Source organism: Nipponia nippon, unplaced genomic scaffold, assembly GCF_047370975.1.
Source record: "Nipponia nippon isolate SJK-2023a ecotype South Korea unplaced genomic scaffold, ASM4737097v1 scaffold_5, whole genome shotgun sequence".
NCBI classification, from domain to species: domain Eukaryota; kingdom Metazoa; phylum Chordata; class Aves; order Pelecaniformes; family Threskiornithidae; genus Nipponia; species Nipponia nippon.
In genome coordinates, this window is record NW_028262369.1 from 100,567,541 (window position 1) to 100,583,159 (window position 15,619).

The window sequence follows — 15,619 nt, forward strand, 5'->3', positions numbered from 1 at the left end:
GATTAGCATGAGCTGCCTGCTTGTCCAGCTACCCATCCTCAAGTAATTTTGGGGATCACTGGACAATTCCAACTAAATCTGACAGGTAAGTGTATGTCTCAAACATACTGAAGATCCTACAAGCTTTGCTAAACCTAGCAGCCAGGTAAATGAAGAAGATGCATCTCAGGCTGCGGCACTAAGTGCTCCTCTGATTCCTTGACGTTTTGGGGTGCAATGGGTTGTTTAAATGGGTCTCAGAGTTCACAAGTCAGTTCGCGGTCTCCGCCCCTGCAGGGGACCCCTGCAGCCCCCCATTACCAAAATGCTGCAATTTATGCCCAGTACCTAAGATTAAGGATGCAGTCATGATAGCATCCTCAGAAGAATAAAGAGAAACACACACCATGGAGTTACCATGGTTTAAAAAACTGCCCCTTGTCAACTTTTCTAGAGTGTGTGGCTCTGTGTGTGCCCCTAGTCCTTCCCAAATAACGGTCAAATAACGAAGGAAGCATGTTCAAATTTGTATGTTGTCTCCTATAGCGTAAATTCTAATTATAACGTTGGAGCAAAGCATGAAGGCAGTTTAAACTAACACACTTTCCACACAACTGGCACCGCGCAGGGGCCCACTGCTGTGGCTCAGCTGGGAAGCCAATAGTTAGGTTAAGCTGATCACTTGCAATCACCTGCGCATGGCCTCCCACAGCCAAACTCACAGAGTGTTTTGGGCAACTAACAACGTAACTAAATCACTGCAAGTAGAAAGAATGTGTGGCTATAAATTGCATTGCAAACACAATTTATGAAATAGGCAATAGCTAAAGTCTGAACTTCTGTTTCTCTCAGATTAGTATTTACTAAACCCCTGTGAAATAAAATGTAAGGATCTGGTTAACATAATCAGCATCTGGTTATTTATCTTTGTATTCTGCTAATGACTTCTTCTTATTTAGCAAAAAGGACAAATATTTTTTCATTTGTAGCTTAAAACATAGGGAAAACAGTCTGCTTTTTACACACTTCATAAATTGGTTTATCAGCTACTTCTGTTGTGTGTGTATTGAAAGAGAGTGAAGTTATAAGCACATTTCCACCTTTTTATTGTGGGGGTACAGTTGCATCACCATAACAACGAGCTGTGAACTGCACCAGGAGGTAAGAAAAAACATTTGGGATGGTAACCCCTTAAATCTGCTGTGTCCTCAGACAAACTATTAGGTAATACATTGTGAGAAGACTTCAATAGAGAGGTTGATAGATTCAGAAATAACATCGTGTGATAGAAAACATGCGGTATAGGAAAACAGGAGGTAAAAAGGAGGGGTGAAAGGAAAAGCAAGGAAAATTTGCAGAGACAATCTCTGTGTGTCCTTCAAGCTCACTGCACATGAGCTTTGTCTGACCCAAAAGCCATGTAATTCATCAATGCTGCGCTGACCTCAAACTAATAAATCCAGATTTATTAGCTCCGTATTTAAAAACATACTACTGAGTCAGAGTTGGCTCATCTTTGTTGAACTTTAAAATCTGAGATATTTGCTCACATCCACTTTGGAGAAATACTATAGCATCCTACAACTTTTAAGCTCACCACATACTTCATGAATGCGTACCTGTATTTAAAATTTAGGTTATTAAAACTTCCTTGTATTTCTCATATCCAACAAATGAATGGGTCACCTCAGTGGTGAATAGACAATGCTTCTGAAAAAGAAAACTCTTCTTTTAAATATCCCACTATTTAAATATTTATGTTTTTAAAAGTTTCCTGCAGAATGATCAGATTATAGTCAAAGTACTAGATTTGATACCTACTCAGACTTTTTTTTTTTTTTTACACATTCAGTTGTAATATTTCAATATTGACCTCCTACAGCAGTCAAATCATTCACATCAGTGACTTGACTATATGCTGAATAGGGAGATACAACTTTTTTTCCTGAGTTTAAAGTCACATCCTTTCTTCTCATCATACAGGAAGGGAGAAGGAAGGCAATCTGCAACATGCTTTATGTGATTTGCAATACCCCAGTTAATTCCACCTCACTCTTCCTTTTGAAATTAATTTATCTTAGTTTCTGCCAGGATAAGGAATGCAAGAGTTACTCTCCAAAAATTCACAATGTGTTGCAAGAGATTTGAGCACTGGAGTGGGAATTAATCCTAGAACACAAAAAGAGAAAAGATTTAAAGGAAGGCAGAGACATAGCTTTATGCTAAGGAAGAAAAAGCCCAGCCTATGCGTCATACACAGGAGATTCAACTGTCCTTTTGTCTACTGTTGTAGGTCTTCCCTTGAGTGTCCTTTTAAAATTGTTTTATATGAAGATGGAAAATACTGGATTATAAACATTTTACGGCAAATTCAATAGAAAAATAATGTTTTGAATGTATGCAGCAGATACCTTGACTGAATTTCTAAACGTATTACAGCAAGTACTTCAATCCTTCAAACACCAACTGTGAAGCGGCACCCTACTACCCCTCTTAGAAGATCACTCTCTCACTTCATTACTTAACTGCCTTGTGACATAGAAGAATTTGCTTCTCTACGTTGTTTAGAAAGAGGGATTTTACACAGGAAGAGAAATTTTTTACACAGCATTTGCTACAGAACCCTGAAAGTGGTTAAATCCACACAGTATAAAGCATACCAAATATGAGTGATTCTTGATCACTCATTGAAAGTGTAGCCCCTCCGTGGGGTTTTTTTGGTTTGTTTTCCCACAGCAAATGGGTGTTAAAGATGCATACCAGAAACATTTCCTCTTTAAGAATGCACAGTATATCCTCGCTAGTATTATCCATTTCACACTTTATTTCATTCAGATGACTACCATATGGCCCTCGTGATTTATTTCACCTGAGCTTCTTGAGTTGTTTCAAAATTCCTCCTTAGAGGCTCTGATTTCTGCTAAGGACACACATTGATCTTTTGTGAGATGGAACATGGAATAAGAATTTGAAAGTCCTTTCCCCAAGTAAAAACTGCTATAAACATTAATTTAACTTCTCTGCTGCTTTACTTTTTAATTGTTATCACCTCTTGTCACAAGGCCTAGAGTCTCACTCATAGTTGCTTCCAGTGCATTTAAAACAGCTTTAAATAATGCATTCTTTAGTCTGTTTGCTATGCCTTTGGTTTGTTGTTGACAGATGAAAAGAACTTTATAAAAGTTAGGTGATATCATGTGGTTATTGCAGTAATAAAAAAAAAAAAATGCACAGTCTGTCACATATGAATATTTTCTTTCCTGCATTGCTCAATCTGTACTACAATTAGGAACAAACTGATTTTCACACACAGGAAGAAAAACTCTTTTGAAAAACCCCACAAACTCAAAGAAGCATAGAAGTTTACAGAAAGATATCCCTTTTAAACCAAAGAAGCAAAACAGGCTAAATGGTTTACTGACTGGAAGTTAAATGAAAGGTGTCATATTCAGAGTCTAGTCTTCTCCCACTCTATCAACAGCTGCTTAAACAATCCATTTTGATTTTAATGTATTTCTGAGTAATCTGTCTGCAAAATAGATCTAATGATCCTTTGCATTTCTAGAACTGCTTACATATCTTACAGTGCGTGTGTCATAACTTCATTTTCCAGCTGATGTAAATAGGCATATAACTGCTACAACTTTCTCTGAAACCTGCTGGTGTAATGAAGGAGGTCTATATCTCTCACATTCAGGATACAAACTCTTCACAAGCACACACAGAGTTTACAAAACAGCTAAATCATTATCATTAAAACTACATTTTCCCCTCTGACAAAGTGCGACGAGAAAGTTTTCTTTAGGCTAAACTAAATTTTATGCATTTCAGTAAGCCAATTAATGGCAAAAAAGAAAAAGTGGGAGAAGAGCCCTAATCCCTGATTTCCAGCTCTACACTCATTCCCTTAGAGACAGATTCACTTTTCACCCCATCTTACGGATCCTCATCAGGATGGGTTTTTATCCGTATAAATTAACTCACTAGACTGAGAGTTACTTTTTACCTGGCAGCTGCCAACAGTCACTTTCCACAGTATGACACTCTGTAGTTGCACACTTCAGAAGTGTAGAAAGACAAGTCTGTAAAATGAACTATAACTGGGTAAAATATGAGTTTTCAAACGCATATACTCATTGAATCCAAACAAAAACCATGGATATATTCAGAATAATTTCTCTGAAAAACAGCTAGCTCCTTCCCCAATTTCAACTTCCGTCCTCTAGCCCTCTCAGCTGTAGAGCTGATCAAAACAAGGTCACAATGATTCCTTCTTTAATGGAAAAAAAAAAAAAAAAAAGTACCTTTTTCATTCCTCTTTTCTGGGAAACAGGTGAATTGTTTTTGTTCAAACGTTCAACATTTTAACAAAGCCACCTTTGAAAGCAACCCTTGAAAAGTGTAGGCCTAATAGGTTTAAGTTTCAAACAGTTACAGGTTACTGGAAACAGGAGGTCAGCATCCAAAAAACTTTCAGACAATGTTCAATGCATCAGTGAGAATCTTAAGCTACACGGAAACAACGTAAGTACTCCAACAGTTGCTTGTTACTTTTCGGGGGGGGGGGGGGGGGGGGGGGGGAGAAAAAAAAAAAAAAAAAAGACTGACTCATAAATTCACAGTTCTGGAGTAAACGGCCCTTCCACCTCTAATTGTGCAGATAAGAGAGACACAGCAATTCCAGAAAGGGAGGCCTAGGTAAAAAAAACCAAACCAAACCAAACAACCCCCCCCCCCCCGCCCCAACTCCAGAGAACGGCTCCTTACCCCACCTGGCTCCAGGGACGCCCGCCACAGGAGTTACAATGGGGGACTCCCCGCTCAGTCAAGCCCAGACAGTTTCTAACCCTAAAGTGTTTAGGTTCAAACCTTCCTGTGACAGACAGCTCCAGGAACAGGAGAAGGAAGGTTTTTTGTATTATGACTATAGTGAAGAACTAGCATCGACATAAAAGAAATCTTAACCACAGTACAGGTTTTACTGTGTCTTTCTACTTGTAGAAAACCAAAATCAAGTGTTTAGTATTTCACTGAAAAGTAAGGGTTCACCAGAGGTAATGTTGGTAAAGTGAGAATAATACACCGTATATGCTTTTAGATGTTAATTTCTGCGCAAGTGGAAAAACCACAGAGAGCAGTTTAAACAAATCTTAACATGCCTTTCATGCCCAGAAACGTGATTCCCCTTACAAATGCCTTAGGCATCAACATCATAACACTCTCCTCTTGTGTCCAGGCTCCTCCCATTTTATTCTACTCTTACCAAAAGCAACCCAGACATTTTTATCTTTTTTTACCTCTTAACACAGTAAATCACCTTCCAGAATATTGCAAAACCTCCCTAACAAGGGCAAACAAGTTACAGGATCCATTTTTTCAGGTCTTAGAAAGCATTCGTAAAAATAAACAGAAGGGAAGACAGATATTCATTATTTCTCTGAAAACAGACCAGCATTAATCTAAAAAACCGATGGTAGTGATGATGAATGGAATGTTTTGCTTCCACTTCTGAGGAATCTAGTGTTAAAAGCAATTAAGAACTAAGCCTCAGACGGTATAGATATCAATCCCACTTTGTTGAGGAAGAAACAGAAGCACACAAATATTTTGTGATTTGCCAATGTCACACAGGAAACCAAAGGAATATGACGCCAGACCTTAACTCCTGTAGCTTGCTTACAGTCTCTCGTATTGTAAACTGCAGAACAGATCTTGTTCTTCCAACACTGAAATACAGTTCAAACTCTTCAATGGAATTCAAAATCCATCAAAATAAATGTGATCACAGTTTATACAGAGATTATACCCCCAGTATGAAACTCATAGTAAGGCCTAAAGTGTGCTAGGTAATCAAATTCTTAATCAAAAATGGACAAACTAAGTTCAAGGGCTGGTTGAAACACTAACAAGGATCCTTATTGGTAATGAAACAGAGCATCTTCAAAACCATTTGCAAGTCAAGCTTCACAAACATACTGATCTCTGCCAACAGCTTATCGTTTGCTTTTTCCCCCCCAACTGCCCAAAACAATTTGATCAGGCCAGTAAAAATAGGATTGTGACAACCAGCTTCAGTTAGTTTTTCTTCACTTAAACACTATAACTTCATTTTGAATTTACTAATAAAAAAACAGACTTGCATGTGGTAGATTTATAACTGAACCTACCTTTGCTTTCAGATCAGCACAAATCTCCTGTTGCTTTTGTCTGGTATTAGCCAACGCTACTTCTGTCTCATGAGCAGCAGAAGCTTCAGCAACAGTTGTCACTGCCTTAAGTAAAAAGGCTTTCCTAGCTTGAGCCCAATTTAGCATCAAGACTCTGCGCCGATTCCTGATGAAACGGTAACAATCCCAAGCTTTCTCATGCACGACCTAAAAAAGTAAAGCATTTCAGAAAGGTTTTAAAACTATGCATTAATAAAATAAAATAATTCTAGACATTTTTGCAAACCTTGAATATAATTGATTTAATTATTATATCACCACTATTCCTATGGAATCCACAATTTAGGGCCCAAAAGCATTCTGTCAGGTATCAGGTACACTGCAGCCTCCCAGTGTCGGTGACACCACTCCAGCCTTTCCCTGTTTGCCTCCACCACACAGCACTTCGCTACCCTGATGTCCCACCGTTCTTTTCTGAACTACGCTTTTGCAATATGAATAAATTAAATGCAATGGTTCCTTCCTGCCCTAAAGTACATAAAACGCAAGTAGGTCCTTTCAATACATCTTCAGAGACACTGAGCACTTTTAGCAAGGTGAGGCTCTTCGTAGCAAATTATGATCTATGGAGAAACAGAACACCAATTAATGCAATTGTACAAATGCAGTATAGATAAGAATTAGCTTCACTTTTTCTTTCCTAACAGGAAATCCGGAAATAGATTTTTAGCTTGCCCAGCAGCATACTGCCACCACCAATGTCACCACCTAACAAAAATGGTGAGCGTTTGATCTCAAATACACCTTCTTTGGCCTTATTCAGTGAGGTTCCCAAGGACATTCAAGCTTCAAGACTTTAACAGTAGTAGTAACAGGTAAGGCTGCACAGACTGAGGCAGCAGAGTCTTGGACCTGTCTTATATCCCAAAAGTACACGTTACAGGGATGAAGGAGATTCTAGAGATGGCTGTCTGCTCACAAGTGTCAAGGGGACCATTCCTGATGCTAATTTCCAAGCTTTTGGCAGGGGACAAGGGGATGCCGACTCGTCTGGTGCCTAGCTCACAGATATTCCTATCAGCTCATGGCTGGATGAAGATAAAGTTGTACCACTACCTCTGGAGCTTCTCTTGGGCCAAATGCACATAGGCCACTGCAGCAGAAGTTCACATTGCCATTGCTGCTGCCACAAACGCAGGTGACCCTTGCTAGCAAGCACCTAAAGCTAAGACACTCGTAAGTAAGAAATGGGATGGAGAGTTTGCACCTCTAAAACCAGACCTCTCTAATGAGCTGCTACTGGATCAAGCACTCGGTGCTTGTCCACTGATCCGCGGACAGAGGGAGGAAGGCACAGAAGGCTCTAAGTTTAGTATTCCAATGTAACACAAACGCTTTAAGAATAGATTGTTAGTACTGTTTTAACATTTCTGAATTTGTCATGCTAATATACACGCTAAGAGATATTAATTCAATGCAGAATCATGATTTTTAAATTTAGAATTTTTAAATTTTCAATGAACCTTCAGAGAATTAGGGAGACCCATTAATAACGGCTATGCTTAAAATATACCTACATTGTACAAAGCACATCGTTATTTAGCCCAGTTCTCACAGGCAAAAGTTCTGAAATCCACAAGAACTTTCTTTTTGGTGAAACTGTGCTAATTATCAGTATCGCTCCACTGCCACTCCTTTGCACTAGGCACTCCTCAAACACAAGGAAGTAGATGGTCTAAAAATACAGGCAGAGATAAAAAAAGACTCCTAATTTACTTATGACATCCTGAAGTGTTCTGGCCTTGAAATGGGTTTCTCTATTAGCTGCTATGTGCTTATTCACTGTGGAGTGTAAAAGGAACCAGCAATCAATTTGAAAGGTATTATGCATATAAAAATAGCCTCTCCCTGAGAGCAGGAGATAACTTTCCACTCTTCCTGCTATATATGTGCCACAGACCAATTAAAATAACTATTCCTAGACAGTGCGACAATGCTATACATCCTCATAAAAAATAAAAATACCAACAGAAGCAGAATAGCATGACATAACTATAAAACTGTACAGCAAAAGCAATGCTAACAAACTAATTTTGTGAATTTGGCTGTGAGAGTATGTAGAACTATAAAATCTCCACAGTGCTTATTTTGAAGAAGTGATGGGTTTTCAAGTTCGTGCATTTTGCAGACAGGGACACCCCTTATTCACTGTGCAGAATAAAATTTATAATTAAGAAATTTTAAAACAAAAAACTTTGATAAACATTCTTTAATACAAATATTCACTACATGATTTATGTAAGAATTTATATAATTGATCTAATATTTAAAACAACACTGACCAGATCATGCCTAGATTTGTGAGGAAGGTATCTCTGCAGCACATCGAGGTACAAAGTCCTTCTCCTCTGAAGATCACTTGGATACTGATTGATAACAGTCTGAAAAACCCACTGATCTTCTTCCTTCCATTCAATGCTCCTACAGAAATGCAAAACAATCAGCCCCAGTATAACCTAACATTTGAAAAGGAGGAGTTTACTTCTAGTTTCTTTTTTAAGGCCTAACCTTTCAGTGGGCTCACGATCCTGAACCTGTAAACTGGATGTTGGATCAGAGCTGAGAAATTCAGATTTACTTCAATGAAACAAAGCAAACCTATATTGCTTTTCTAATGTGACCATTTACTGTGCCATCGAGTGAATTGTTCCTTTTCTAACCTGGCTTTTTATTGGGGAATGATACTGCGTTTCTCAAACACATTGCATCAATGAATAGTCACACCACACAGAAAATACAATGTCAAAAAGGAGGAAGATGATCAGTCTCTACCACTGAGCACTAAATAAATGATCAAAATGAAATGAAGTGATAATACCTGGACGTAGCTAAATGAAGAACTAGTTTAAAAACAAACTTCTGACACCCAGAAACTCATCAGCAAGGCATAAGATTCACAGTTTTTTTAAAGTAGAAGGTGTAGCAATCAGTATGCATTGATGTGTTTCAGAAAATTAGAGTAGCAAGAAGTAACATAAAATTGAAACAGAGTACCACAGGTTTGGCTTTAGTAGATTAGATTTTACCCTCAATCTGAACTCTTGGCCTTGAAGGGATTAACGTCAGGCTTTTATTGTCAGCATTAATGTACGAGCAGTAACACTGAGTCAGACCAAAAGGTCTCTCTATCCCGGTGACCTGTTTTCAAAAGTGACTAAAAGCCTAGGGAAAATTAAAAGGCGGCCATCACGCGACTCTGCGCCCCACCAAATTCCTGCAGCCTCCAACTGTTCGCAGCTCTTGGGCTTCCTGAGCCAGCAGTGGTGTCTTGGCATTTAATAGCAATGCATTCAGTAAGATGTTAGAGCAGTTTTAGCCTTACGCAGGCAGAAATATCAGGTATTTAAAAAAGAGGATTTTTGGTGAGATGCTCATATGTAATTAATATTAAACTAGATTTTATGATATGATCTAGCATTATCTCTAAAGAGAGAACAGTCACCAAATGTATTAAAAAAATTCTACGTAATCCAGTTTAACACAATTTTTCTTTAAAAAACATTGTACAGTAAAACCACGGTGTATTATCACCATTGTACAATATTCTGCGACACCAAAGGAGGAAACAAGAAAATATCCCTAGACCTGTTAGTTTTAAGAAACGGAAAGCTTCACCTACAGACATATCTCAAGAAGGCAAAGCCACGCTACCCCATTTCAACAAGCGGTTGTCAAAGCAATGTCCTGTCAGGCGGGGGAACCCAATCTCCTGATGACATGCATTTCGCCTTTTTCCTCCTCTCTCCTGGCACTTTCTGCTGTTGCATGCTTTGCCATGAAGTTGGCACAAATTTGGTTCACCTACCGAAAGACATTTACTTTACAGTTTCCTTCAAGCAGACTAATGGGCTTTATTTTTACCCTTATGGTCTTAAGAGGGATTTAACCTTCACCCATGTTTCTGGAGACAGCTTGTGATCACAGGTTCTTTCCTCCCCACTTCAATTCTTCATCCTCTGACTTTCATGAAACAAAAATGATTCTTAGCTTACTATAACATTTTCAGCACAGAATCATTATTCCACAATCAGAATGGTGGCATTAATGATAACCAAATATGAGGAAACATTAACATTACTATTCCCTAGCAATGAACACCTTGTTTCTTGCACTCTATGTGTACTTTTTCTCTTTTTTTTTTTTTTTTTTTTGTTTTAAATAAATGTTAAAAGTTACTCTTGTCTTTTATGCAGACAGCATCACAATGAAGATGGCCAGGTAAGGAGAAATCACATCCTACCTCCTTCAATAAACTCCAGTAACATTATCATGGCCATTAGTGCTACAAACACATCAAAACAGAGCGCTCTGCAGTAATAAGGTCTGTATTGTATACAGAGAGATTCCAGTCATGAAAGGGTTTTTTTGCAGGAAAATGTGAGGCACTAACTCTTAGCTGGCCCTCTGTGGTAGGGCTTTTGAGTAGCTTATCTGTTTATTAATGGAGTAAAATGAAAGCAACACATAGAAAATTAACTCTGGAAAAGACTACAGCGTCCACAGGTAGCAGTATCACGTCACAGGGCAAAGAGCATACGCTGACACTTTAGTCTTTGCTTTCCACGCCAGAGAAAAGGTTCACAATCTGCGTTTGTTGACAGCTCTAGAGTAATGCACAAAACGTAGCCAATAAAACCCAGAATTCACCAGCAACCTAACTTCTCATGAAAAGAACGCCAACCAGCCAACTTGCAGCTAGCGCTCCCGGAGGCGGCGAGCGGGGTACCTAAAGCCTCGCTAAGCCATACCTTATCTTGCAGCCCATCAGCTTCCCTGTTTACACAAGACTTCAAACACTCGCTGTGCGGGGATGTATTACAGTACAGCAGCACAAGCTCATACAGAAAAGCTCCCCGCCACTTGTGTGGATACAGATTTAGGACTAGGAATAGCATAGCAATAATTCTGACTTGGAGATTCACTAGTAGGCTGAAATTAATAAAGTTATGGAAGGAGACAGCTTTCCCTCTACAAGCTTACATGAGATAGATACCTACTATTCATACTTTCCACCTATTTTCCTTTCTCTTCTTATAAACTGTGTGAAATATCTGACAAACTATTCCTAGGACCCAGCTGTTTGCTATTAAATCCAGCCATCACGAAAAGAAATGGAGGTGGCTTCAAAACCGGGGAGAGAAAAGATCTAGCTCCTGTAAAAAGTTTATTTGCAGCAACTGACAACTACCAAGGCAAATGCTGGAGACAACATAAAAGTGAAATTACATTAGCAAAAGCATAATAGCAATTAAAGTGTTTCTTTACAGGTGATTGCTTAAGTTTCCCATGACAGACAATGAATATAGATGCCTGGGCTGAGTGTTTTTTCATACGCTAAGTCTAAAGAAGAAATAGTGCCCTGGAAAGTGCAACGGGGCTAAGGAACCCTTCAAAGAGAGTAATATCCTATAACCTTCAAGCTGCAGGTCGTGAACAGCAGGCACAGTTCTCCAAAGACAAGAGTCCCTGAGCTTTGACACCGAGGCGGCACTGGAAAGATGTGCTATTTCTGCAACACTTACTGCCTCTAAGAAAAACATCTTGCATCTGATTCTCAGAAATTAACGTTTTTAACTCCTCCCTTTTCTCTAGAGGAAGCTTGTCTATGACATCAGTTCATTTATTAATTGTAGAATGTCTGTGTCATAATTCGATATTCTGAGGTATAGGCTTTCTGAAGAATAACTTTAATGAACAAATTAATTATTCTTTGCTGTCTCTTTCACTGCAACTGCTCCTACTGATGCTGAACTGAGCACAAAAATTTTTTTCTTAAGATAACACCTAGCATTCTTGTCTTTCCAGCCCCAATATTTTATTTATTTATTAGAAGAACCACCATAAAACCCTGCTAGCCTTTACTCAGAGGGAGTACCAGACATCCTAGAGAGTGTTTACTAGTTTATGGGTTGGATTTTGAACTACCTCTTGTAATTTCTGAAATAAATCAGTAACCCTTTTCTGTGAGTCCTGATACACCTCGGTACAGTGCCGTCTGGAACATGTTATTTTAGTGACAGTAATGAGACAATTCTAAGAGCTCAGATTCTCTTTTGTAACTATCTACCTCAGATATTTCTGACCATACAGGCTTGTGAACAAATACAGGTCTTCTGTCTGCAAGAAGAGTAAGGCAGACTAAGATACCTCTTGGTCAGGAAACACTACCCCGTGAACTCGAGAGCAGGGAAAAGCACAGATTCTGTGGTCTGAAGGCCAGCCTGGTGACCTCCGCCGCCGCCAGCACGCAAGGGCGGACGCACCAGTTGCTGCATCAGTCTCTGCCTCCTCTATCCCACATATCTTTCAGGGTTCCCCCCGACTTGTATATCCTTCTAACGGCCAGCTAACAATGGATCTCTACACTACCCAGGAACAAGATGGAGAAATTAAGGTTTGTGGAAGATACTCCGGGGAGCAACAAGCTACAGTTAGAGCTACAACTAGTTTATTGTAAGTAGGGACAAACTGACTGCCAATGCCTTGGTTTGTCAGCTGTGCCAAAATTTGTCAGCTGTGCTGAGATTTTGTCAGCTGTTCACAGACAAATAGCCAAAAAAAAAAAAAAAAAAAAAAAGGCAGCATGATCCAGCCCAGCATATTCATAACCATTAAATGCATGGAGAATTTCAAAATATCCTGCCTGATTGAAATCAAGATGTCACCTCACAAACTTCTGTAGAATTCCAGAAAGGAAGATCTCATCTAAAACGAGTTTGAAAAGTGCCAACACATTTTACATTAATCTTTAAGCTAATATCAGGCTTCTTCAGCATCACGATATTGACAAACTTCTACCAGGCTGAATGCATGACCCAAATTTTAAATGCAGTGCTTGCTTTTCTTGCATGTACCATTCTACTAGAAAACAGTACGATCTTTATTTTGTTTCAGAACTGAAACACAGCAATTGTCTCATATTCAACAACCCTGAGGCAGCTGCTTCCTTTGAAACAGATTTACCCAGCATTAATCCCTGGCTTTACACATTCTAAAGAATATAAACGACTCCGAAGGGAAGCTACCCTCTCCACCCTATAATCCCACATATCCTTTGCAATAGCAATGTATACCTGGTGCGCTGCTCTCTTGTTGAGCCTGCAGACGCACAGACCGCACCAACGCCACCAAGTGAGATGTTAACCTCCCCGACTATTAACTATGTCATTGCCAGTTGTTGTACCAGAAACATCCTGGTAAGAGGCCTGAAAAGAGGGACTAAATTTACTTGACTTAGTCCTAACATCCCATTCATTTGAAAGGATGCTGCAGAGGATACAGTGCTGAATACGCAATACTCCTCCATTCATCCTTCAGTTATTTAAATAATTCCGATATCCTTGGAAATTGTGGCAAAAAATTAATAATGCTGAGAGAATCATCAGCTATAACAAACACATCAGTTCCAAGTCCACAATTTGTGGGATAACTCAGGACTTGGGTATTTCCCAAACACAAAAATTTGTGTTTTGCCAGCAGTAAAAGAAGTGAATTTAGATTATAAAACATAATCCTATATTATGCTTCAAAAAACCCCAAATTCTTCTTCAGTCTCTAAAAGCAATAAACACTGCAACGTGCATTCTAGTAGGACTGAAAAGCACACAAAGAACATAGCAGACCAGAATATTATCTTCTTCTGATTTTTCTTCTTCAGAAATTCTATGCTCATTTTCCAAATTTTCTGTTCCAGACACTCTGAGCAGTTCACCAATGAGATGGGTAACGCCAGAAGGTTTCTTTACGTACATTCAAGCATATGATGAGAGAGGAAGAACGACAGAGAAGTAATCCTCAGATGAAGTGACTAAGTTATCATATTATCATATAATCGTGTCGTTCTACTGAGCAACTTCTCAAATTACAAAAGTGAAAAGAAAAAATGTATAGCAGGAGAATGTTTGGTATCCCTGGGTATAGATAATTGCAAAGGCTCCATTAAGGCTATATTAATCAGCAGAGTACACTGGATACATACCAAGGTCAAAAATCTGTCACTCAATTTTTGACAGTATTATCTGTGTCAGTTGGATCAAGGTTAGCTTGATGAATTATAGAATACTTATATCGCAAGGCTATATCTTTGCAAACACATAGAATATTTTCATGCAAACTAGCCAATATAAATGTAAGAAGTGACAGAGAGTGTTGTGTCTTTTATAAAACCCAGAACTTGGAAGTAAGCAATTCTACAAGAACAAAGTCTTGCTTTTTTAAATTGAAAACATATTTTTAACATTGTTGTGGATAAAATCATAGAAACATAAATGAGCAATACATTAAAGATTTGGAGACCAGAAGGCAAACAAAAAAAGGACCAAGATCTAGCTTTAAATAAGAAGCTTAAGATAATTGCTGATGGTTCATTTATGATTTCATACCTTCCCAGCTAACGATACTGGCATACGCTGATCCAAATTGGGTAAATTGTCCTACGCAACCTACCCTTACATCCCACAGCAGATTGCTGCCGCTGCCACTACCACGAGCATTTCCTCCAGCTACATCCGTTTCTTTTTTCCCATCTAGATGTCATAACTTAATTCCTTCAAAGTACCACTGTATCTATTTTCATGCCTACAACTGAATTTCTTTCCCTTACAAATATGGTATTCCATCTTTAAGTCTTGATGTTACTTAATTATCAGTGCAAAATTAGCTAGCTCAAGACCTAAACTCAAACCTGGCATATGATCAATGAAAATACCATGGTAGATTTTTCAACCATTTTAATAGCTTCTGCTGTCTACGTTGGTGTTTGTCTGTTATTCAGTAGCTCACACGCTGTGTGGATCAATGGATTTAAATTTATGAATTTTCACCAAAACTGTGTTGATCATAAACTTTAACACAATTTTAATTAAAACCACTAGAAAGACAAGTACAAAATTTAATGATTTAGTATTTATCACAGATTTTCTCATGGAGGTTGTTAAAGCTTCTTCCATAAGAGCAACTGTAACAAAATATCAGAGACAGCAGCAAAGGAACTGCTGCAAATTTGCCACCTGCTGCTTAATAAATGCTATAAATACGGGAAAGATCAGAACAACTTTTAATAAGTATCATGTTATAATAGGTAGGACATTACACTAATAATATACAGGTTTCAGGTAATGGAAGAAGAACCTACAGAATATCTGTACAATTTATATGAAAGATAAGTAGATTATAACATCACTTTCTAGGGGATCCAACATGTTAAACCTGTTTCAGCACCCCCAAACTAATTCATCAGCAGTGGCAGATTTAAGTGCTCCACTGTAGGTATATAGAGAAAAAGAGGGAGATTTCGAAGCAGCATGTGATTGTTTTATCAAAGAAACTTAGGGACTTTCCTGCTCTCCCCAGTTTCTTCTGCCCAGGCTTCAAACAATTCCACTGACCTTCCTATTTTCAGTTTTCTTAAAACC

At 38.6% G+C, this 15,619-nt stretch overlaps 1 protein-coding gene across 7 annotated transcripts in view; it reads right to left on the bottom strand.

Annotated features, from left to right (window-relative positions):
• The window catches only part of CCDC148 (coiled-coil domain containing 148), an 88,852-nt gene that overhangs the window by 40,998 nt on the left and 32,235 nt on the right, over window positions 1-15,619 (bottom strand). For all 7 annotated transcript variants that reach the window (XR_015699069.1, XM_087733599.1, XM_087733601.1 and 4 more), the window contains 2 exons: window positions 8,489-8,627; window positions 6,147-6,353 (listed from right to left, as the gene is read on the bottom strand). Coding sequence is in view for 6 of the 7 variants with exons in the window: in XM_087733599.1 (XP_087589725.1) it covers window positions 6,147-6,353; window positions 8,489-8,627 (346 nt within the window). In the remaining variant the exon portion in view is untranslated. The remainder of the gene's footprint in view (window positions 1-6,146; window positions 6,354-8,488; window positions 8,628-15,619) is intronic.